Genomic DNA, 25,835 nt, shown 5'->3' with positions numbered 1-25,835 from the left:
TATGTATTTATCTTAGGATTTGTTTTCTATTTGATGTCTTTTTTATATAAAAAAGCACTTTCTTATGAAGTACTCATTTCGATAAAAGGCCCCAAACAATGCGTTATTAATATGTTGTCATTGAAACTTATTAGTGTCTTTTTTTTCTTTTGTAGAACATACAGTGGGAGAGGTTATTAAATTAGATCCTGATGGATCTCCAAGAAAAGTCTGGGGGAAAAGCCCTACAGATTCAGTTCTAAAGATACTTGGAGAAGCTGAACTTCAACTTCAGACAGAACTATTGGAAAATACCACTATGAGAAGTGGTAAGCAGAAACTAGTTGTTTTTCTTACTAGAAGTAATATCATTTAAAAATTGAATATTTAAGGTGTTTCAATTTTAAGTGAATTATTTGAAATAGATCATCTTTGTTACAGTAATTTCCTAATAATATAAAAACAATTTTATTTTCTGGAGAATTGTCCTCAGTGGTGGTCTTGAATTTTGATCTGATTGGATCTAGATTGGATCTAAAATAAGTATGCAGGGGGGAGTTGGAAAAGTCAGAACAGTGTTTTCCATGAAAAAAATATATAGGAGCAGTGTATTAAGATGAATGGTGTATGTTTTTATGTAGACTCAGAAATTAAACTGACTAACAGATATCTCTAGTAGTTATGGCAGACATCCTAGAAGTAGGGAGGGACAGTTATGAGGCAGGAAACACTCATTTCCATGAGTCTTTTGGGTTTTGATTTTATAGCTATGCATAAGGAAGAGTGTCCATGTATAAAACAGGCATTTTCAGATTAAATAGCCTGTTCTTATGGTAAGTAAATTGAATGTAGTGTTCCTCTTTGGGAAAATGTGTCTGTGTGTGTGCACGCGTGTGTCACTTTCTGAGTTCTCTTTTTCTGTCATTCTTTTTCTGTCTTTCCTTAAAGCTTAGAGTGAAACTCATATCTGAGGTTAGTGGTAAAATAACCTGGGAGGTAAGGTTGTTGACATGTTTTATAATGGAATTGGCTGGATGCTGAGAATTAAGACTGTGAAACAAGCCTCTGTGTACAAGTTACTGAAAGGGCAAAAGTAGATTGCTGCTGCTTTATTAAGGATCAGTCTCCTAGACATTAATCATTCCATTATTTTCTTTTTTCTTCTTTTTCATCTTCGTCTTCGTCTTTGTCTTCGTCTTCGTCTTCGTCTTTGTCTTCGTCTCACTATGTAGTTCAAGCTGGCCTTGAACTCGCTATGTAGCCCAGGCTGGCCTCAAATTTATAGCATTCCTCCCGTGTTGGAATTTTGGAATTACAGGAGTGTACCACTACGCAAGAATAATAGTAACTTAATATTACACTTTAATGTGGGCCTCATGCTTTATTCAGGACAAAAATGCGTCCAGGTTCTAAAACATTTTTTAAAGTAATGATTGGAAAATTCAGATCATTTTGTATTCTGAAAGTTCTATGTATATACATGCCTATTAGAACTTTTCCTTTAGAAGCATCAGATTCTGATTTCTCTTATATAAAATTTTTATTGCTTAAATATATATAATTTGGTATACAATAATACTTAATCAGTATAAAATAGGGTTTTCATTCTCCATATTCATCAAAATCTACCTTCATAGAATTGAAACTGAGAATTTACTTGTTTGACTTTTTAAAATTCAGTTCCCTAACTATTTATTGAACACTTATTAGCTGGACACACTATTATATATGATACTGTCACCAGACAGTATCTAAGGAGGTCCCCAAAGGGGTGATGCTGATTTCACCCTGCCCCCATAAGTTCTTGACGTCATTGCAGAAAAGCATTTCAGGATATGTCAGTAGGCTGATTTGTTAGGCAGAGTTAGAAAGAAAGAGAAAACGGGAAGAGAGTCCAGCTTGAGGAGCCAAAGGGCCATTAACAAAGGAATGTAACAAAGAAACAGGGCCAGCTTAAAGGAGCTGGGGTGGGCTAGGATCTGGTTGATCATTATCTCAGTGTGGCCTTGCAGATTATCTCTGAAGTCCTTATAACTTAATGCAGTCTCCATGAGATGCTGTACTTGGAGCAGGCTCAGTTTTGTGGCAGCTCTTCTGGGATCCTGGGTTAAAGGCAATTACTGGAAACTTCTCGGCCTGCATTGGTAGTTGAATGTGTAGTAAATCTCTTACTTTGGTATGCTTAGTCTTGAAGCGGGGGATAAAATAGGTTATTTAAATTTAAGGCTACTCAACCTTGTATAGGTATTGACAGCTTTTAGACAGACACTCCTTAAAGAATAACATGCCCATATGGAGAGCTGAGAAGGTATTTGACCCAAAGTTTTAAAATAAACAAGGAGACAGATACTAAATGAAGGTCAAGCTTTGTTCTACTTTTAGTAACCTACAGGGCATCATCTTTAGGCAAAGTAGAGTCACTGGTTTAATCATTGTTATTTTTGTTTTTAGAAAAAACAACACTTAAGTCCCTAACAGCCTCAGAAAAAAACACAAATCATAGTTTTAATGAGTAACAGGATAAGGACCCAGGAGTTTATCATTTGTCCCCATGGAGGTCTCTGTCTTTCTCAGTATGATGAATTTATAAACAGAAAAAAAGATCATCCTTGCACTTAGGATAGATAAAAGTGAAAAAAAAAAGAATGATAACATTGCATGAAAAGGACATGAATAAAGAATAAATGTCATGCATACACATGATACTCAGAGCTAGTCCAGAGATGTTTCAATAATTAGCTTTATCTTGGATGGTCAAGAAGGACTTCCCAGACTTGTTATCTGCCCTCTTTTTAATTTTGTTTCCCCAGCTGCATTACTTGGAAGAATATGCTTTGCACTGGCATTTTAGGACAAAGAAGTGACAATTGTTATCATCATGCTAATCGCATGAGGCAAAGCCTGTGTTAGAGGTGTTGTATGCAAAATGTTCTGGGGCCACAAATGAACTGACTTATCAGTACACCTTCACTAATGATAATACAAGTATTTGTGGCCCTTTTGGGTCAGGGAAAGCCACAGAGAAAGTGCTTTGAGTTAGGCCACAGACTTTTTTTTAAAGGTAGATATTTTTATTTTAAAGGTAGATTTTTTAAATTAAGGTAGATATTTTTACTGCATCCATCTGATGGCTGTCAATGGTTTGCCCTTACCCACATGTGTCTTGAAGTTTGCAAGGATGCCTTGTCATTTTGTCCCATCCACAGCCCAAGTGTACAATGACAGTCAAGTAGGTTGCCAAGAGACTGAAGAAAATTCCTGGAGACAGCTTGTGAGAGATAGGGCTTATTAAAGCATCAACAAGAAAGGACAGAGTTGGGACTTCCTAAAAGGAAAGGATACAGCCCAGTGGCAGTGGGCCAGACAGAAAACTACCAGTGTCTAGTGGTATTGGGCATAATAGAAAATCACCAGAAGTTCTAGGGGCAGTAGGCCAGTCGGGGAAATCACAGAGAGAACTTGAAATGTCCAGTGCCATCTGGCTGAACTACAGCACTCCACAGATTTTTTTCTCTACCTAGCTATTGTAGGGAGGGGCTTTTAGAGTTTAAACTACAGAGCAGTTGCATCATCATCTTGCTTTGTTCTACTGTGTGATCAGTATTTCAAGAAACACCTGATTTAGCACATAGGCAGAAAGGCAGTTTCTATAAATATCATAAGTTTCCCCAATTCTCAGTGTCCTTTAGATAAAACAACTCACAAGTACCTGTATCAACTTTTTTCTCCTAAAGAAATTAAATGAACCAAGGACAGTTTCTATAAACTCAGTGTTCTGATAGGACTACAGGCAGTACAAAAGCCCCTCTTGCATTTGGGGATGTATAGTATTTGTTCATTTTCCATTACTAAGCAAAATACTTGTGACCTGATAACTTGTAAAGAAAGGGGAGTCTTTTTAGCTCAGAGTAGGCTGTAAGTCCAAACAACATGGTTGGTGTAAGCTCCAGCTGCATCATCTCATGGAGGATGGTACCATGGCAGAACAGTCTGGTAGGAGAGATTGTATAGTGAGACAAGAAGCAAGAGTGTTGAAAGCTTGTTATTTTGTAATGACACTTTCACAAGAACTAACCTGGGTTTCAGATGAGCCACTTCAGTTCCTTCCAGAGGCAGCACCCACAGTGACCTCCCATTAGACTTTACCTCTTAAACGTCCCACCACCTGTTAACATTGCCACACTTGGAACTAAGTTTTTAACAGATGAGTCTTTGAGGGGGCACACTCAAGCCATCTCTAAACCACAGCAAGAAATAATGAATTGTAATTGAGACCAATGAGCAAGGATTTTCGTTTTCCTCCAGCCGTTTCAGCCATGCCTACATAGATGTAGCAGGCAGAGAATTAAATTCATGTAGGGTTGAGGTTTTTGCCATTTGAGCGCAATGAAGTGAGTGCCATGAGTTGAGAATTTGTGCAAAAGAAAGATTATAATATTGAACTTAGATGAATTTTAATGGGGTGGTGGAGAAAGAAAATATGGCAGGATTATCTCATTGTACATGCTTGTAGGGTTGGAGTAGTATAGGAATATAAGTAAAGAAAAAAAAGAACATTAGAGATTGGAGGGTAGAATACTTAAAACTGTAAATTTTGAGGAGCTGTGATCTATGATTAAGTCTTAAAGACATGAGCACTGGAGAGACCAAGCTCACGTGAAGACTGAGATAGGGTAAAGTTCAATGAACTGAGAGGTCTGGGTATTAGAAGATTATTTATATAAATTTGTAAATAATCTAATTAATTATGACAACATTAGTATTTGGGTATTTGTAAGGTGTAAAGTAAAATCTTCAGCAAACGAACAGGGAGAATGACCTGAGCATAGATAACTATACTAAGTTTTTATGTTGTAAATCTGTTCTCTCTTGGCACCAGTTAGCAGTATTGAGAATTTCAGAGCAGTTAGAAGTGACTACAGTATCAGTTAACTACAGATGAACAAAGCAATTAGTTTATAATTTTTAAAATGCTATTCTGATACATATATATTGTTTTTTAACCACTCTAGGAATCATTATATACATTTGAAATGAAATTTGACTGTCAAATACCTTAATCATGTATTAATTTCTAATTTGTAACAGAGCTTAGCTAATAATTATGTCCTAAGAATGCAATTCTTTGAACTTTCCTCCAAGTGTCATTGCAAGTAAAATTCAAGTCATTTTGAGAATTAGCATGATATTTCTTTTTTTTTTTAGAGATTTCTCCTGAAGGAGAAAAGTACAAACCCTTAATCACTGAAGAAAAACTACCTTGTATTTCACAAGAAATAAACTCATCCACTACTGTTGATTCTTCTGTTGAGATCAAAAGTCCAAAGTTTAGTGAGGCATCTCCACAAACGTTATTGGAACCAAAAGGAAATATGGAAGGTATGTTTTAATGGGTCAAAATAACTTAATTTGGCTAGGCATGATGACACACACCAGAGGCTGGAAGATCACAAGCATGAGCCCAGCCTAGATCATTTAGGGACTTTAGCAAGACCCTACCTCAAAAATTAGAAGTACTAGGGATGTAGCTCTCAGGGTAAAAGCCCTAGGTTCGGCTCCCGAGTGCTGGGGAAAAAGAAAAGATTTAATAATACTAAAATGTAAGTGTCAGGGATTATGTCAAGGTTCAGCTATGTGCTTTTCCTAATTCATGTGCCTTTGTCTCAGAGTTCACTTGATATGGTATTCAGCTGGCAATAAAGTCATCTGAAAAGTTCAGGATGGCTTTACTGATGTCTTGGAACGTACAGCTGAAAAGCTGAGCTAAGATGGGCCTCTCTCCCTCTTCATGTAGTCACAGCCAGCCTAGATTCCAGGCAAGGGAAAACTGTTAAAAAATTTCTTCAGGGTATTTAACCATAAATGGATGTTGGATTTTGTCAAAGCTTTCTGTGTGTCTGTTGAGATGATCGTGTGATTTTTGCCCTTGCTTCTGTTTATGTGATGTGTTACATTTAGTGATTTGCATATGTTAAATGATCCTTGCCTACTTGGGATAAAGCAAATCTGGCCATGATTTATGATCTTTTTAATGATCTGTTACATTTGGTTTGCTAGTATCTTGTTAAGAATTTTTGCATCTATGCTCATTGAAGAGATTGGCCTGTACTTTTCTGTTTTAGTTAGGTCCTTGTCTGATTTTGGAATCAAGGTAATGCTAGTAGCTTCCAGGAATGAGTCTGACAGTACTTTTTCCCTTTCAGTCTCATTAAAGTTTGGGGAGTTTTGGCCATTAGATATTTCCTAAAGTTCTTGTAGAATTTAGCAGTGGATCCATCAAGTCCTGGGCTTTTCTTAGATGGTAGGTTTTTTATTACTTGCTCAATTCTACTGCCTGTTATCAGATTGCTTAGGGATTTTATATATTCTTGGTTCAGTTTTTTAAATTCATAAGTATGTAGGAATCTATCCATTTGCTTCTGAATTCTCTAATTTGGGAGTATAGGTTTTTGAAGTAGTTACCAGTAATCTTCTGGATTTCAGTGGTGTCCATTGAGAGTTCACATTTTTCATTTCTAATTGCATTGACATAGGTCTTTTCTTTCCTTCCCTTCTTGCCTCACATATCTGTATGCCAATTTCTTTTCTTTTTTGTTGTTGTTATTGTTTTTTTTGAGACAGGGTCTCACTAGTTCAGCCTGGCCTCAAACTTGTGATGATCCTCCTGCCTCAGCATGCCAACTGCTGGGATTACAGGCATACACCACCATCCCCGGCTGTATAGCAATTTCTTACCCATACTTGGAAAGTTTTCTGCTTTTATTTTATCTTTTTTTTTTTTTTTTGGTACCAGGAATCAAACTCAGGGCCTCACACTTGTCAGGCAAGCACTGCTCCACTGAGCTACATCCCTGGCCCTGCTTTTATTTTATAAACAGGTTTTTTTTATACTATTCCTGCCATCTTCAGGTTTTTCACTAATTCCAGTTAATCATAGGTTAGTCTTCTTTACATCATCTAACAGCTACTGCATTCATTTTCCATGATCTGTTGTTGGGTTTTTAAAATTTGTTTTGTTTTGTTTGGATTGGTTGGGTTTCGTTGAGTTTGGTTTGGTTTTGTTGTTTGGCTTTTTGAGACAAGGTCTCACTATAGTTCAGGCTGGCCTTGAACTCACTATGTAGGCTAGGCTGGCCTCGAACACATAGCAGTCCTCCTGCCTCAGCCTTCTGAATGCTGGGATTGAATATAAAGTCATCTGCATCAGCCCTATCGTCTAGTTCTGACACTCTCTCTCCTCACATTGGTCACTCTGCTGCCCATACTTTCAATATAATTTTTTCTCCTGCATTTGTGTATGGTACCTTTTCATGGACTCTAATTCTTTATTGAGCTGGTCATATTTTGAGTCAACTTGTTTAGCTCAGCTAGCTCTTTTTCCCCCCCATTAAGTTTATTGGTACATTTTAGGTATAAAATACAGTTACATTCATCATTGGGATCTTGTACCTTTACATGAGTATCTTGGTTCTTATTTTTTTCCCCTTCCCCTGCCCTCCTTTCCCTATTTGCAAAGACTTTGTTTCCATTTTTTTCCTTTTCTCATATTTTTCCTTTTCTCATATTTTTCCTTTTCCCTGCTTTCCTTTCCCGTACCCCTCCCACTTCCCCTGCTCCTTTACTCCTTTTCTTCCTATTACACAATATCAATTATACATTTTAAAAATTACAATGTCAAGACCTAGAAGATACTACCACAGATTTTACAGAATTTAAAAGGATATAGGAAGCATATTACAAAAATCTGTTTTGAAATAAATTTGACAACTTCTAAGAAGTACCTTGAAATACAAATTAATGAAACTAACTCTGGAGGAAATATAAAATTTGAATAGCACCTATAAAGAAAGTATATTCCTAGCTTGAAAACCTACCTATATGACAACAACAGGCTCATATACATTTTAACTGATAAATTATATCAAACAATTAAAACAGAAAAAAAAAAGGAACACTTCTCCCTTCATTTTAGGAAATCAACATTGTGCTAATACTAAAACTGGATAAAGATAATAGAAGAAAAAAAGTATGAATATAGATAGAAATTTGTTTAACAAAAACTATGAGAAGTCAGATCTGGCAGTATGTAGAAAGTGGTTTTATTATAGGGATGTCAGTGTTGGTTCAGCATTGGAAGATCCACCCCCAAAAGTCATCATTTTAACAGTGAAAAGGAAAAAGCCATATGATCCTGTCACTAGTTGGAGAAAAAGTATTGGACTAAATTCTAAACCTGTTCATGGTAAAAGCTATCAGGAGACTAGAAGCAGAACAGAAGCTTTTCAACAGATTAAAGACATGTGCTCCATACTTCCAGCAAAAACGCCTTATATGAATGGAGACGATACAATGCTTTCTCCTTAAGGTGGGGAACAAGGTCATATATGCCTACTCTTCATCTGTCCATTAAACTTTGAAACCTAGTCCCAAACCAAAATAGTCTGGCAATAAAATGACACAATTAGGATAGGATTGGCAAGGTAGAAGCAAAATCTTTATATGTAGATAAAATGATCGTCTACAGAGAAAATACTAAGAAATCTCTAGGAGCCCCTAGAACTTGTATTTGAATTTAGCAGGATTAGAAAACACAAGGTATATATAAAAATTCTGGTCTGTGTATACTTGCTATAAATGAAGAATTGGATATTGAAATGTAAAAGTTATGTAGGAGTACAAAGGACCTAGAAAAGCAAAAAAAACAAAAACAAAAACAGTGTTGAAAGACATTTAGTACCTAATTTTAAGACTTCCTCTAAAGCTAAAGTAATCAAGGCAGTGTTGGTGTAAGGAAAGACATATAGATCATTGGAATAAAGCAGAGAATCTAGAAATAGAACCACACGTATATGGTCCACTGAGTTTTGAAAGATTATTTTACATTAACATTTTATAGAATATAAACTCAATTCAAGAGCAGAGGAAAAGATAGTGTTTCAGCAAGTAGCACTAGAACACCTGGTATCCGTATATAAAAAATTAACCTCAACATTTTATTTCCATACATCAAAATAACTTGAAATAAATAACTTGAAAGGATCTATGAACCTAAATATGAAAGACTACAACTATAAAACTTTAAGAAGAAATTATAAGGGAAAATGTTTATGAATTTAGGGTAGGCAAGAATTTCCTAGGATTTAAAAAACATGATGTATAAAAGAAAAAAATTGATAAATGAGATTCCATCAAAATTCAGAACTTTAAATGACATCGTTAAGAAAATGAAAAGTAGTCCTTAAACAGACCATAATTATAATGCATATAACCTATGACCAGAATATATAAAGAACTCTTACAGCTCATTATGAGACAACTCAATTAAAAATTAGACACAAGAAGATGATAAATAGCCATTACAGCACAAGGAAAGATGTGTAACACTAGAATCAGAAAAATATCAGTACAATAACAAGATTGAATTACTCATTAGGGAGATGAAGTTAAGTTTTAAAAAAACAAATGTCAGTACACAGCTGCTAGCACAGAGGAGGCCTCCGGGTCAGCATGCCGCAGCTCCCAGCTTGGAGGAGGCTTCCAGGTACGTGTGTCACGCTCCCAGCACAGAGGAGGTGAGCCACGCTGGCGCTAGCAGCACACCGCCCCACACCCCCACACACCCTCTCCCATCGAAATGAGAAGACATGTAAACAAGCCTCAGAACTAGACTTCCAGATCAACTACAGCAACCTGAAAGGGAAATGAGATGGAACACTGATACTCAACCACCTGGACTCCCTGAACTAGCAATGAAAGTGGATCTGGAAAAAATGAAATCCGAAATAATTTCTCACATAACAGCAGAGATCGTGCCCATAGTACAAGACATGATTAATAAACCTAGAGAGGACCTGAGGAACATGATGGAATCCCAACATAGGAAACAAATGGAATCCATAAAACAGATGCAAACAGATTTCCAGGAAATAAAAAACTCCACTCAAAGTCTGCAGCAGAATGAGGCAATTTGAGGACAGAATTTCAGATATAGAAGATAAGATTTCAGTTAGTGACCAGGAAAATAAAAATTGCTTTAAAATTGTAAGGGACCACAAGAAATCAATCCACCAGCTGCTAGACGATGCAAAGAAGAATAACATAAGACTGATCGGAGTCAGTGAAGAAAGAGGAGAGAGTGCAGATGACATAAAAAAATCTGTTCATAGAAGTGATGGCAGAAAACTTCCCAAGCAGGGGAAAAGAATTTGACATACAGATAAGTGAGGCATATAGGACTCCAACTAGCCTTGATCAAAAAAAAATCTACACATAGGCATATAATTGTTAAGATTCCAGAAACACAACAGAAGAACAAAGTTCTACAAGCAGTGAGAGAAAAGAAACAAATCACATTCAAAGGAAAGCCCATCAAAATCACAGCAGACATCTAAATGCAAACCCTCAAGGCAAGAAGAGCTTGGAGTTACATATTTCAAGCCCTAAAAGAAAACAGCCTCCAACCCAGATTGATATACCCTGCAAAATATCTTTCAAAATTGATAGTGAAATCAGATACTTTCATGACAAAGAGCACCTTAGGAATTTCATGAATACCAAGCCAGCACTCCAAAAAATTTTAGACAAAATCCTAGGAAAAGACAACAAGGATCACAACCCCAGGAAGCCCAGCAGAAGGAATCCACTGGGCACAACAAGAAATTAAAGGAAAGGGGGAGAATCCAACAAAAAGAAAAAGTCATGACAATGATAACTCAATACATGTCAGTTACCACCATCAATGTTAATGGTCTCAACTCACCAATCAAAAGAAACTGACTGGCAGAATGAGTCAAGAAGCAAGATCAAACAATATGCTGCATACAAGAAACACACTTAATTCAAAAAGAAGCTCATAGCCTGATAGTTAAAGGGTGGAAAGCAATACTTCATGCGATGGGAACCTGAAAAGAAGCACGAGTAGCTATCCTCTTTGTAGACCAAGTGGATTTCAAACCCACACTGATTAAGAGAGACAAAGAATGACACTATATCTTTGTAAAGGAAACAATCCAAGGGGAAGAGATGACAATCATAAATATCTATGCACCAAACACTAGTGCACCCAACTATATAAAACAAATACTAATGGACATGAAAAACCATATATGCACTAATACAATAGTAGTGGGGGACCTCGATACCCTACTGTCACAAATAGATAGATCAACTAGACAAAAAACAAGCAATGAAATAGTAGAACTCAAACTCTTGAACAAATGAACTTAACAGATGTTTACAGTGTTTCACCCCACAAAATCAGAATACACATTCTTTTCAGCTGCACATGGGTCATTCTCCAAAACTGACCGCAGACTCGCCTGTAGAACATATTTAGGTAAGTGCAAAGGAACTGAAATTATCCCCTGTATATTACCAGACCATAGTGCAATGAAATTGGACATCAATAGCAAAAGAAACCACAAAAATTTCATAAACACATGGAAACTGAACAACACACTTTTGAATAACCAATGGGTCACAGAGGAAATTAAAGAAGAAATCAGACAGTTCCTTCAATTAAATGACAGTGGCAGTACAACATTTCGGTATCTATGGGACACAATGAAAGCAGTCTTACAAGGGAAATTCATAGCGGTGAATACACATATTAGGAAAACAGAATGAGCCCAATTAAACAACCTGATGCTAAACCACAAGCTTCTAGAAAAAGAAGAGCAGGACAACCCCAAAGCTCATACAAGGGAGGAAATTATAAAGATCAGAACGGAAATCAATGCAATGGAGACTAAGAAAACAATACAAAAAATCAATGAAGCCAAGAGTTGGTTCTTCAAAAGAATCAACAAAATTGACAAACCCTTAGCCAACCTTATCAGAAAAAGGAAAGAAAAGGCCCAAATCTGTGCAATTAGAAATGAAAAGGGTGAAATTACAAGAGACCCAGTAGAAATCCATAGGATCATCAATACCTACTTCCAGAACCTATACGCCAATAAAATGAAAAACACAGAAGAAATGGACAGATTCCTAGATACAGACGAATTGCCAAAGTTGAATGAAGAAGACCTAAAAATTCTAAATGACTCAGTATCAATCAATGAAATTGAAAATGTAATTAAAAACTTACCAACCAAGAAAACCCTGGGTCCTGATGGCTTCACCACTGAATTCTACAAGACATTTAAAGAGGAACTACTGCCACTACTGTTTAACCTCTTCAATGAAATTGAAAGGGAAGCAGTACTCCCAAATTTATTCCTGGAAGCAAGCATCACCTTGATCCCCAAAGCAGAGAAAGACCCAACCAAAAAAGAGAACTATAGGCCAATCTCACTAATGAACATAGATGCAAAAATCCTTACTAAGATACTGGCAAATAGAATGCTGAAGATGATCAAGAAGATCATATGCCCTGACCAAGTGGAATACATCCCAGGGATGCAGGGATGGTTCAACAGACACAAATCAATCAGTGTAATACACTATATCAATAGACCCAAGGAGAAAAACCATATGATCATCTCAATAGATGCAGAAAAAGCATTTGACGAAATCCAACACGCATTTATGTTGGATTTTGAATCAACCTTACAAAAAATTGGAACAGACAGTTTCTACCTTAATCTGTTAAAAGGCCATCTGTGAAAAATCAACAGCCAGTATCATACTAAATGGTCAAAAACAGAACTTCTTCACACTGAAATCAGAAACAAGACAAGGATGTCCACTGTCACTGTGCCTGTTCAATATACTTTTGGAAACGTTGGCCACAGAAATAAGACAAGAGAAAGAAATAAAGGAATAAAGATAGGAAATGAAGAAGTCAAATTGTCATTCTTTGCAGATGACATGATACTGTCTATAGAAGACCCCAAGAACTCCACCAAAAATGTTCTAGACTTAAGAACCAAATTCAGTAAAGTAGCTGGATACAAGGTCAACACACAAAAATCAATAGCTTTCCTCTACACGAACAACAGACTCACTAAGAAATAAATATGACAAACAATTCCTTTCACAATAGCATCCAAAAAACTGAAATACCAAGGAATCAACCTAACAAAAGAAATCAAAGGCCTCTTCTCTGAAAATTATAGCACTTTGAAAAAAGAGATTGAAGAGGATATCAGAAAATGGAAAGACATTCCTTGCTCTTGGGTAAAAAGAACCAACATAGTGAAAATGGCCATACTTCCAAAATTGCTATATACATTCAATGCAATCCCAATTGAAATCCCAGCACCATACTTCATGCACCTTGAGAAAACAACCCCAAAATTCATTTGGAACAAGAAGAGACCCAGAATAGCAAAAGGAATTCTAGGCAATAAAGAGAAGGTAGGGGGTATCACAATCCCCAACTTGAAACTATCCTGCAAAGCTACTGTGATAAAAACAGCCTGGTAGTGGCAAAGACACAGACCTGAGGACCAGTGGAACAGATTAAAAGATGCAGAAACAACTCCAGACACATTCAGCCACCTCATTTTTGACAAAGCAGCCAAACACCCTTGCTAGATGAAAGATAGCCTCTTTAATAAATGGTGCTGGAAAAATTGGGTTTCAACTTGCCAAAGTCTAGTATCTCTCATCATGCACTAAACTAAAATCAAAATGGATTAAAGATCTAAATATTAAACGCTGAACTGGCTGGAACAGAGGTTAGGTAGAACTCTTGAAGACATTGGGGTAGGAAAAGATTTTATGAACAAAACCTCAGTTCCGCATGAACTAGCACAATCAGTAAGTGGGATCTCTTACTAAAAAGCTTCTGCACAGCAAGTGAAACCACCAGCAGTGTGAAGAGACAACCCACAATGTGGGAAAAAATTTTCACCACCAGTGCCTCAGACAACAGTCTACTATCTCGAATCTATAAAGAACTTAAAAAAAATAAGACCTTCCAAATTTAAAGACCCAATCCAAAAATGGGCATCTGAAATGAGTAGACATTTCTCACACAAAGAAGTAGAAATGGCAAATAAACATACGAAAAAATGTTCAGCATCACTGGTCATTCGAGAGATGCAAATGAAAACAACACTGAGATTCCACCTCACTCTAGAAAGAATGGCTGCTATTATGAAATCAGCCATGCTGGAGGGGCTGTGGGGAAAGAACACTGCTCTACTGCTGGTGGGAGTGTCGACTGGTGCAACCACTGTGGAAATCAGTATGGAGTTACCTCAAAGAACTAGGACTGGAAGTCCCATTTGACCCAGCTATTCCCCTGCTGAGTATATTCCCCAAAGAATTAAAAGAATTATACCACAGTGATATATGTGCATCCATGTTCATAGCAGCACAGCTTGTAGTAGCTAAAACTTGGAAGCAGCCCAAATGCCCATCAACTGGAGACTGACTGGATAAAGAAAATGTGGTTCTTTAATAAAATGGAGTTCTACTCAGCCATGAAAAATGAGAAATTAGAGGCATTTATAGCTAAATGGATGCACACTGAGGCCATACTCTTAAGTGAAATAAATAGGACACACGTGAAAATACCAAATAGTTTCTCTAGTTTGAGAAACTGAAAGTGTAAATAAGAACTAAAAGGTATATAGATAATTTGAAATAGGAAGAAAAGGGACAAACGGGAAGGGGATGGGGCAGTGATAGGGGAAAGGAAAGAAGAGAATGAAATTAATATGATAAAATGAAAAAAAGGAAACAAAGTCTTTGCCAATAGGGATGGAGGTATTGAAGGGAGGGCAGAAAAATAGGGAAAATAATAACCAAGAGAGTATGTAAAGATGCATATTTCCAATGATGAATGTCATTATATTGTATACCTAAAATGTACCAATAAAAGGATATTAAAAAAAAAAGAACAAATGTCAGCTTAGGTGTGAACCAGTTAGAACTTTGTAATACTGCTAATGTGAATGTAAAAGGATAAAATCATTTTGACAAACAATATAGAAATTTCTTATATTACTGTTAAGAACCAATAGTCCTGTTCTTAAGTTTTTACTTGAGAGGAATGAAAACATATGTTCACAATAGATTTGTACATACAAGTTGAGTATCCCTTATCTGAAATTCTTGGAACCAGAGTGTTTCAGATTTTCATTTGAAATCCACTTGATCTGCAAAGAGAATAGCTACTCCTGCTTTTTTTTCGGGTTTCTGTCACATGGAGTATTGTTTTCCTCCCTTTAACTTTCAAATTATGTTTCTTTTTGAATTAAATGTTTCTTGTATGCAGCATAGTGTTGAATCTTGCTCCTTGACCCATTCTGCCAGTCAGTTTCTTTTGATTGGTGAATTGAGACCATTAACATTGATGCTCATACATATTGACTTATCATTGTCATGACTTTTTCTGTTTGTTGGATTCTCCCCCTTTGCATTTAATTTCTTATTGCGCCTGATGGATTCATTCTGCTGGGCTTCCTAGGGTTGTGATCCTTGTCTTTTCCTGGGATATTGTCTAAAATTTTTTGGAGTGCTGGCTTGGTATTCATGAAGTTCCTAAGATGCTCTTTGTCATGAAAGTATCTTATTTCTCCATCAGTTTTGAAAGATAATTTTGCAGGGTACATCAGTCTGGGTTGGAGGCTACTTTCTTTTAGGGCTTGAAATACATCACTCCAAGCTCTTCTTGCCTTGAGGGTTTGCATTTAGATGTCTGCTGTGATTTTGATGGGCTTTCCTTTGAATGTGATTTGTTTCTTTTCTCTCACTGCTTGTAGAACTTTGTTCTTCTGTTGTGTTTCTGGAATCTTAACAATTATATGCCTATATGTAGACTTTTTTTGATCAAGGCTAGTTGGAGTCCTATATGCCTCACTTATCTGTATGTCAAATTCTTTTCCCCTGCTTGGGAAGTTTTCTGCCATCACTTCTATGAACAGATTTTTTTATGTCATCTGCACTCTCTCCTCTTTCTTCACTGACTCCGATCAGTCTTATGTTATTCTTCTTTGCATCGTCTAGCAGCTGGTGGATTGATTTCTTGTGGTCCCTTACAATTTTAAAGCAATTTTTGTTTTCCTGGTCACTAATTGAAATCTTATCTTCTGTATCTGAAATTCTATCCTCAAATTGCCTCATTCTGCTGCATAGACTTTGAGTGGAGTTTTTTATTTCCTGGAAATCTGTTTGCATCTGTTTTATGGATTCCATTTGTTTCCTATGTTGGGATTCCATCATGTTCCTCAGGTCTTCTCTAGGTTTATTAATCATGTCTTGTACTATGGGCACGATCTCTGCTGTTATGTGAGAAATTATTTCGGTTTTCATATTTTCCAGATCCTCTTTTGTTGCCAGTTCAGGGCGTCCAGGTGGTTGAGTATCAGTGTTCTATCTCATTTACCTTTGGGTTTGCTGAAGGTGATCTGGAAGTCTGGTTTTGAGACTTGTTTATTTGTCTTCTCAGTTCAATGGGGTGGGGGATGGCTGCTGCTGGTGCCTGCACAGCTCACCTCCTCTGTGCTGGTGGGGGTGGTACGGTGGCCCAGAAGCCTCCTCTTGTGTGCTGTGACCAGCTGTCCTCCTTTCTGCTGGCAGGTGTGGTACAGCGGCCTGGAAGCCTCCTCTTGTGCCCTGGGAGCGGCTTACCTCCTCTGTACTTTATTAGTGTCTTCTTTAAGCTCACTGATCATTTTGTTTATTAAGTTGTTTAGTTATGTCATCTTTGACCTCACCAAGCACCTTATTGATTTGTTTTTTGTTTCTCCTTTTATCATTTCATATACAGTGGTATCTTGGTTATCAAACTCAATTTGTTCCAAATTCATGTCCAAACACTAAAAAGCTCAAGAACTGAACATATTTTTTCCAATAAGAAATAATGGGAAACCAAATTCTGAGGTCCAGAAATTACACTTACAAATTCACTTTTCCAGGGCTTCAACAAATTTTGCAGTGATTTATTTCTTTAACTCTGTGTCATGGTTCTCACAGTTTTCCTCTTAGCTTTACTGCTGGTATCACTAACTTTCTTTGGAGCCATGGTTATGATATTTTATGCAAATAAAGCACCAAGAAAACCCCACAGTGATGAAGATTTTAACACATTAACACAAGCACTGTTGTCTGGCCTTGGACTGAAGCGTCATCCCTTTGTGTCCACAGCATGACTCCCTCTCAGCCTGCACAGGTTTTACTCAAGTCAAATTTTTGGTTTGACTACCAAGCAGAGTTAGAAACTCTGAGCAGATTTTTTATAGAAATTTGCTGTATGAGTAGTGGAAAATTGGAGCTTGAAGCTATTTGACAACTGAGGTATCACCATAATTCAGCTATTTGGCGTTTGATTTCCTCCCCTTTTATGCCGCTTAGATCAGCTTTGTGGAAGGTGGGAGTTTTTGGAGGCATTTTGTTCCCTTGTCTTCTCATGTTTCTGTAGTGTTTTGTTGTGCTGAGTGTTGAGGGTCATTTAAAATGGAAAGACTGTTACTAGTGTGGAGATCCTCTTAGTGTCTGCTTTCCAGTGAAGTGCTCTGAGGGTGGCTAATTATAGGCCTTTGCTTCTATCCCAAGATCCAATCACCTCCATTAATTCCGGGAGGGGTGAGTGCAGTATGATTCACCTAACCCCTATTTCTCCAGAAACAAACTGCAGCAGTGTCGATTACACAAAGACAAATTACACAAAGACAAAGATTACACAAAGACAAGTTAATAGTAACAACTGTATCACCACAGGCAATAGCAAAAAAAAATCAAATAGGGTTAAAGACAAATTATATATGTAATAATATAAATGTAGACAAACCAAATATTGTCATAGAGTAAATATTTACTAAATATAACAACTATGCCATTAACAATAGAAAAGAATTCAACTACAATAACATAGTTAACTAAACATCTAAAAATTAACAAAGTTTAATAGTAGTACTGCCAGGCGTGGTGGCACGCCCCTGTAATCCCAGCACTCAGGAGACTGAGGCAGGAGGATTGCTTGGAGTTCAAGGCCAGCCTGAACTACACAGGGAGACCCTGTCTCAGAACAACAAAGCAAAATAGTAGTACTGATAACATTGAAGGGGTTAGGGAAAATGAAGTAAAATTTGAAAAGGACAATGAGAAGGGGAGAAAGTGAGATAAAGCATCCTATGAAAGAGTAAATAAAAATAAAGGAAATCAGATAAAGGACAAACTTGAAAAAGAAGAAAAAAGACAAGACAAAAAGCAAAAGAAAAGAAAATAGGAAAAAGAGTCCAGAAAATTCCTCCATGTGTTTGAATGAGTGGTTTCTTTTCCAGGCCTGCAGTCTTGGAATCTACCAGATATGAGAGGGAAATGAGTCACTGCTTTCCTATTTTATTTCCAGGCTTACTTTTTGTATGTGAAGGCTGAGTCCTGCCCCACCATTCCTGCTGTGTATGGTTGGTCAATAGTGTCTGCCTTGTGGCTGTATTCACTCCAGCTGCTCCATTTTCATGTTCCTCTGTGACCCCATGTCACTGGTTTCTCTGCCTACCTTTACAGTTTGTGGGTCTGTGAGGTCCCCCCGCTGTCTATACATTCCAGGGTGTGGCATACCTCCTGGTCAGTAAATATACCTTGTATATGCAGACAGATCCCCCTCCTAGGGAGCCAGGGTTATTCTGGACAGCTTCCTTCTTTTCCTTCAGTTGTCTTTAGTTTCTCCAGTTTATGATTTCTAGTTTTCCTGTCAGCCCTTTCTTAAAACCCAGAGCGTTTCTTCCTTTTTCTCTTCACTATGTTGTTTTTCCATGTGTCGTAAGTCCAGGTCATGGAAAGATTGTTAAGCTGCTGGATTTTACACCTGTCTTTCTTCCCATCTTTTTATTCTTTAAATTAGTTTTTACACTTTATTTAAGCCAATGTACATATTGCTAAAATTTTAGGTAATAATGAAAAATTGTATTTCCTGCAAGTACTTCTATTACAATGCAAAGGCAAAGGTTTTAGTTTATCATTTCAGAAATGATTGGACTAGAGAGCATGAGATCAGGATTAAAGACCAAATTTATTCAATTTTTTTCCAAAAATTTTTTCTTTGACATGTTTTTTGTTTCGTTTTTATTTTGCAGAACCTGATGATTTGGAAACAGAAGTTCTACAAGAGCCAAGTAGGAAAAACAAAGATGGGAGCTTGTCTTCTATCGTTACTGATGTGTGGGTTAGTGAGGAAAAAGAAACAAAGGAAACTGAGTATGTTTTGTCTTTTTCTTTAATTTCAAAGTCCAGATCCCTTTTGTAATACCTTCTGAGAAATAATACTCTAATAATGTAATATCGTAATTTAATATTATAATATCCCATAAAAGAATTTCATAAGATCAGTAGATACATGGTTCAGAAATGAAATATATATATTTCACAATATATATATAAATAAATGTATTCATAGTAAACACAATATATAAAAATAAATGTATTTATATATATAAAGATATACAGTAAAATTCCTTGCCTCCCCCAGTATTCATTCAGCCATTTTCCATTCTTTCAGATAAATTTTAATATGTATTCACAAAAATATAATCTTTTTTGCAAAGTACAGCTGTTAGTAGAATGTGCACAATATTTTCTGTCTTATTTATTTTTAGTCCATAATAAATCTGGGAAGTTTCTTGATACATAAAAACCTTCCTTGGCCGGGGATTTAGCTCAGTGGTTCCGGTGCCTGCCTCGTAAGCACAAGGTCCCAAGTTTGATCCCTGGTACCAAAAAAAAAAAAAACACCGAAAAAACCTTCCTCTGTTTTTGTATTCTATTGGATGTAGATATGCTGCAACTTAAAGAATGTCCAACTTCGTGGACATTTGCTGATATCACAGATGATGCTGCAAAAAATAACATTTTTTGTAGAGTGATTTTTGCATGAATATTAGATAAAAACAGAAATATAATGAGTGGGTCAATTGCATTTTACAAATTTCATTAGCAATTCAGTTATTCTTTTCAGAAATTATAACAATTTAAACTGTCAAAATGTATGAATGATTGATGATTAGTAAAAATTTCAACAAAGTGAAAAATAGTGTGCTTAGAGGAGAAAGTATATGTAAAAGAGAAAAAGATTTGCAAGAGGTATCACAGGATACTAGTGAACTTATTTCTGTATTGTAGAGTGCTTTGCTTTGATTTCTGGTAAACTGTATCTTTTTTACTGATGTGTCTATCTTTGGCAGCGTGGAAGAGAGAGTTGCCATTCAGCAAAATGAAGTTTCTGAAGATGCAATCTTGAGGAATGTAGACCAACTTAGTGAGGTTACTATAGGTAAATATCATTTAATTTCTTCCTGAATTGTAATTAATACCAAACTATTTTATTTGGGCAACATATAAATAGAGCATTCTTTATCAGTCATCATAATCATTTTTAAAATTCAATAGGCATAGAGCACTACAGTCTGAATAAGCTTGGATTGTATGGCAAGATAGTAAAAATTTTTTGGTCAGTTATTTTTTTTTTTTTTTTTGATACCGGGGCTTGAACTTGGGTCCTTGCGCTTGCACAGCAGGCGGCGAAACCACTGAGCTAAATCCCCAGCCTTGGTCAGTTATTTTATTAAGTGTTCAAAATGAAAAAGATTTCCAAACTAAACCAGTGTACTAAGCACACTAAATAAATTGTCCTCTTTTTAAAGTATAGTAGTACCTCAGTTCACGAACACTTTAGCTTGCAAACAATTTGGTTCACAAACAGAAGCACTTGGCAAAATTTTGTTTTTGCTTACAAACTCTGAATTGGGTGACAAACACAACTGCGGCCATCTTTCCTGCATGAACATGAACATGGCCACCTTTTCCAGAATCAAGGAACAAATTAAGTTTGTGAGCCAAGGTACCACGGTAGTGTTAGTTGAAATATAACAAATGTAATTTTTTTCTATCTATAGGAACAAAGAAAAACTTAAAAATAATGTGTTTAGTATTTTTTCATATTTCCTTGGCTTTGTGTCTATTTTAGTACTTTCAATATAATGGAAGCATGTATCAAATCTTTCTGAAAATGAAATATATGGCATGTTAAAGATTATTTATAAAGTAGTACACTCACATTTTTTGTATTTTGTTTTCCTGATAGATATAAGGCTTTTTGATAGAATTCATGTTAAATACTATGCTTTGTCAATATAATTTAGAAATTTATTTAACTACTATATATACTTATCACATAATTTCTCCTCTATACCACAGAACATGGAGTAGATGATTCTCACCATTCTAAATATGATGTAGATAAATCTATAAAACCAGAACCATTTTTCCATAAAGTGGTTCATTCTGAACACTTGAATATAGTCTCTCAAGTTCAGTCAATTCAGTGTTCACCAGAAGAATCCATTCCACTTCGATCTCACTCTGATTCACCACCACAAAATAAAAACAAGAACTCTTTGCTGATTGGACTTTCAACTGGACTGTTTGATGCGAACAATCCAAAGGCAAGTATAGTCTTAAAATGGAAAATGTTATCTATTTGATAACATTTCTTTTGATTGCTTTTATTTGATAAATCATAATTTGAGTTTTACTTTCTTAAAACACAAGCACATTCAAATACAAAAAAGTGAACACAAGAAAAGAGTACAGCATCTTTTATTTTGAGATGCTGAAAAGAAATAGTCATTCATTGAGAGTGCAAATAGCATAAAGACTATTTCATAGGCTTGGATTCCCTTTTTTTGGGAAAAGATCTTCCTAAATGGCCCAGGCTGGCCTCAAACTTGCAATCCCCCTGCCTCGGCTCCCAAGTAGCTGGGATTGTAGGTATCCATCACCACACCCAACAAGGATTTTATAGGGTCTACTTTTATTAAAGTAAAAGATCCTCTTATACACTTACACACTATCTCTTCTTCCTACTGACCAACCAGGCTTCCACCTTTAGTATTAGACTAAGCTTAAGCAATATATCTTAAGTGGACAGAAGTGCCTTATTGCCTAATTTGTATGTAGAATATTAATTAGAAGTTCATATACACCTTCTGTTAAAATATTTTAGACCTCTTGCCTTTTCTTACTTACTACTTCTAAATATATGTGACTAATTTTTTGTTAGGAAATAAGTGTATTATCTCTAGAAAATGTTGGTATACAGATAAAAATAAAACTCAAATATCATGTTGTTATATTGCTTTCAGATATATAACTTTTGCAAATATATATACCCTTTTAGTAAAATGGGATATTGTTTATATTCTTTTTATAACCTTTTCTATTTAATATATCACAATGTTACAGATATTATTACAATATTATTAGAAAAATAACACTTTGCTATATTGTTAAAGTATTTCCTCCTATCATCCTATCATCTTTAATTACATATTCTGTTAAGGTGCTGTATCACAGTTTTATTACACATTCATTTCTGTTGTTGAGCCTTTAGGTTTCAATTTTTGCTATAACTGTCTGCACCTCCATTTTATAATGTCCACAATTATTTTCATAAAATAAGTTCCCACAAACTTCAAAAATTATAGTTCTCATCTGATTTCCCTTTTAGAAATAGTTTTTTAGTGTTGTCAACACTGTGTGAAAGAGTATCCATTTCTCCATTCCTTAAATAGTATTCACGTTATCATTTACTTGAAATTATCTATTTAATGATAATTAATGGTATCAATTTGTTTAAATTTGTATTTTCTCATTTACCTGTGAAGTTGAACATTTTTTATTTTTTGTGGCACTAGGGATTAAACCCAGGGCCTTCATGCTGAGCTACTTCCCTAGCCCCTTTTTTTTGAAGACATGGAACACAATTACTAAGTTGCCCAGGCTGGGCTCAAACTTGCAATCCTCTCATCTCAGCCTCCCACAGCTAATTTACAGGAATCTGCCACCACGCACCAGGCTGTTTGGACCTATATATAATTGAATTGCCAGAGTTCTTTAGCCCTTGATTGTTTTTCAAATATGTCATTGTGATTTCTAATACAATTTTTCATCTAGACTTTTATTTGTGGAGTATTTTCTTATGCTTCTCTTAATTTGGAAATGCTAAATTCCTTCACTTACTAATGGCAATAAGACTTTTGAAGATATGAACAATCAAAACAAATTTATGACCTTCAGAGTTAGAGACAAAGTTCTCTCATGGGACAGACAAAGACTATCACAATGCAAGTATTTTCTTATATAGTAAAGGTGTATCGCTATCGTTAGGCCAGAGCTTTTCAATATCTTATTGCTGTCTATAAAGTTAATATTCTTCATATAATACACTTGATTATTTGATTTCTTCTCATGACCTTAGTTCAGCCTTAGGATTTCTATAAAGTACTTACTCTGGAAGTAAACAGCAAGTTGGACACGGTAATGCAGAGTTCATGTAGATTCCTTTGAGGAAAGAGGCAAGAAAAAACATCAGTCTCTTATACTGGTAGCTCCTACACTAACAAATCTCTTTTAAAGAATGTTATTCTTTTGAGTGAAGTGTTCTGTAATCATCAATCAAGTATTTTCACCAGACACAAGGCCAGTTTAGTGGTGGATTTCACCTAATTTGTTTCCCTTCTCTCGGGGATCATGGTCTTGGCTATAGATCAATATCTAAACACAGTTTTATGTATTTTGTCCAGTTTTCTAGTTATTTTGGTGGGAGATTGAGTCTGACTCTTGTTACTTCATGGCCAGAGCAAGAAGTTCCCAGTAAATAAATGCTATGATACTTTAAGGCTATATCCTAAGCCTTCTCTGATTGCATTTACTTTCTAAGTTCAGTAATTTGTGACCTTAAGTATCATTTAAATGCTAAAGAGCATTTCTTACAGATCACTCATCTGTTTCATCAGTTCACTAACCTTATCAACCTATTGTTTCTTAACTGCTATTCCTCAATTCATGCCCATCTGAAATCTATTGTCCAATTACAAATTAGAATTATAGTAAGTCCCTGACTTAGGAACGAGTTCCATTATGGAAAAACATAAGTCAGATTCGTTCATAAGTCCAACAAAGTGAGTCTTACACACCAAAGTGAGTTTTACACAATGTATATTGCTTTGCACTTCCTAGCAGTCCCTTCCACATCACCACTGCTTTCTTACTTCTGGACATCCTAGGCTCTGATTGAGCATTGTACTACTGTACACTATTGTACTGTACCCTTAGCACACAGCAGCACAACTGTGATGGTGTCTGGCAGACACATGAGCTGTTTCCAAATTTGTTCTCATCTGTTCGTATCTGTGAAAGTTTGCAACTCAAATGTTCGTATGTCGGGGATTTACTGTATTTTTTAATATTATAAGTTATATCTAATCATTGCCATGCTTAAGATTTCAGAGAATTTATTTTCTTAGAATTTATATTCACATTCTTTATAATGTTTGTAAGGTTTCACATGGCATTGGCTACCTCTCCATGTCATCTTAAAGCCTATCTCATTCTCTTCTTTTTCCCCTTGATGCACTAAGCCCTTTCCTGCATTGAGGCCTTTGCACTTTCTGTGACCTTGGACAGGAATAAGCTCCTCTTTGTTCTTTTCAATTCCAACTCATTCTTGTCTTTCAAGTCTCATCTCTCAAATCTATCTTTTTCAGTGAGATCTTAACTCCATTTCCATCCCAGTAATTTCCATCCATTAATTATTTTATTTATGTACCATATAGTAGCTATTTCCAACCATAATTCATCTTGTTTCTCATTTGTTTGTCTCCTCTGCTAGAATGTTATTCTCTTCAGTTAAGAACCTTATTATTCACAACTATCTATTGTATCTATAACCCAGGGATTAGAATACAGTGGATGATAAATATTCGTTGGATAAATAATAAACAAATGAATATTAAATATATACATAATTAAAAGAGTAAGAAAGCAAGCTGCTAAGTTTATATTCTTTTTTTTTTTTCTTTTTCCAGTACCAGAGATTGAACTCAGGACCTTGTGCTTCCCAGGCAGCTGCTAAGTTCATATTCTAACTAAAACTTAATTATATGATTTAAGTGCACTAGTTTCTCAAATGTAAAGGGATAATAACAGACCCTTGCTTATAGAATTATTGAAAGAATAAAATGAAATGATATAAATAAAGCACTTAGGTCATGCTTGGCATAAAATAAGCACTAAGTAAATGTTAGATGACATCATCGTGTCATTGAGTTGGAAAATTACAATTCAGTACACACTACTATATTTAATAGGTATAAGAGACTATTAGCTCTCAGGTTCTCTTGTTATGGTAACTTTAAAGTATATTCTTATAGACAGTAATCCTCAACTGCACATTTGAAAAAGCTAGAAGAAAGGACTTTGAAAGCTTTTGCCAGAAGAAAAGAAAAATATTTGAGGAAACAGATATGTTTAACCTGATTTAAACATTACACAATGTACACATCCATGAGAATATCACATATTACCCCACTAAAATGGACAAACTTTACGATTTTATTTGCCAGTTAAAAATAAAACTGGTTATGAAAAAATAAGGCAAAAGTATATTCTTGAATAGTTAATCTTTGAATAGCCTACATAGATGGAAATTTGGTTTCTGAAAGGCATTATTATCAAAAATAAGACTATTTGGGGGCCGGGGATTTAGCTCAGTGGTGCCGCCGCCTGCCTCGCAAGCGGAAGGTCCCGAGTTCAATCCCTGGTACCCCCCCCCCCAAAAATGACTATTTGGACTAAAAATTTTTCCATCTAGAAATTTACCTGTGATATTTAACATGAGAATTGTTAATCAGTACACAAAAGATTTGTCTTAAATAAGATGTATGTTAGTGTGCCTTTCACTGCTACACTTAAGAAAACTTTGTATCACCTTGAGAGTACTGTTTCAATGCTGACTACCCCATTTGTCTCTTTCACATTTTTAAGGCGGTATAAGGGAATCATTAGGCATTAATTCAACTAGTATTCATTGGGCTCTGCTATATGTGAGGCACTGGATTACAATAATGATAAAGTACTTACAGCCATGAGAGGGAACAAATAAGTGAAAACCACCTGGGATGATT

General features: G+C 35.8%; 1 protein-coding gene across 9 annotated transcripts in view; it reads left to right on the top strand.

Annotated features, from left to right (window-relative positions):
* Positions 1–25,835, top strand: part of Nek1 (NIMA related kinase 1) — a 182,049-nt gene that overhangs the window by 132,597 nt on the left and 23,617 nt on the right. For 4 of the 9 annotated variants that reach the window (XM_021264929.2, XM_021264927.2, XM_021264931.2 and 1 more), the window contains 5 exons: positions 156–308; positions 5,185–5,358; positions 18,951–19,071; positions 20,055–20,143; positions 21,067–21,314. In XM_021264929.2, the coding sequence (XP_021120588.2) occupies positions 156–308; positions 5,185–5,358; positions 18,951–19,071; positions 20,055–20,143; positions 21,067–21,314 (785 nt within the window). The remainder of the gene's footprint in view (positions 1–155; positions 309–5,184; positions 5,359–18,950; positions 19,072–20,054; positions 20,144–21,066; positions 21,315–25,835) is intronic. The other 5 variants (XM_087217007.1, XM_087217006.1, XM_087217005.1 and 2 more) reach the window with 2 other exon arrangements.

The sequence above is a fragment of the Heterocephalus glaber genome, unplaced genomic scaffold, assembly GCF_053883595.1.
Source record: "Heterocephalus glaber isolate CG9 unplaced genomic scaffold, H.glaber_assembly_v1.0 deba00001461, whole genome shotgun sequence".
In the NCBI taxonomy this organism is placed as follows: domain Eukaryota; kingdom Metazoa; phylum Chordata; class Mammalia; order Rodentia; family Bathyergidae; genus Heterocephalus; species Heterocephalus glaber.
The sequence above is the reverse complement of the archived record's forward strand: the minus strand, read 5'-3'. Positions and strand labels throughout refer to the sequence as shown.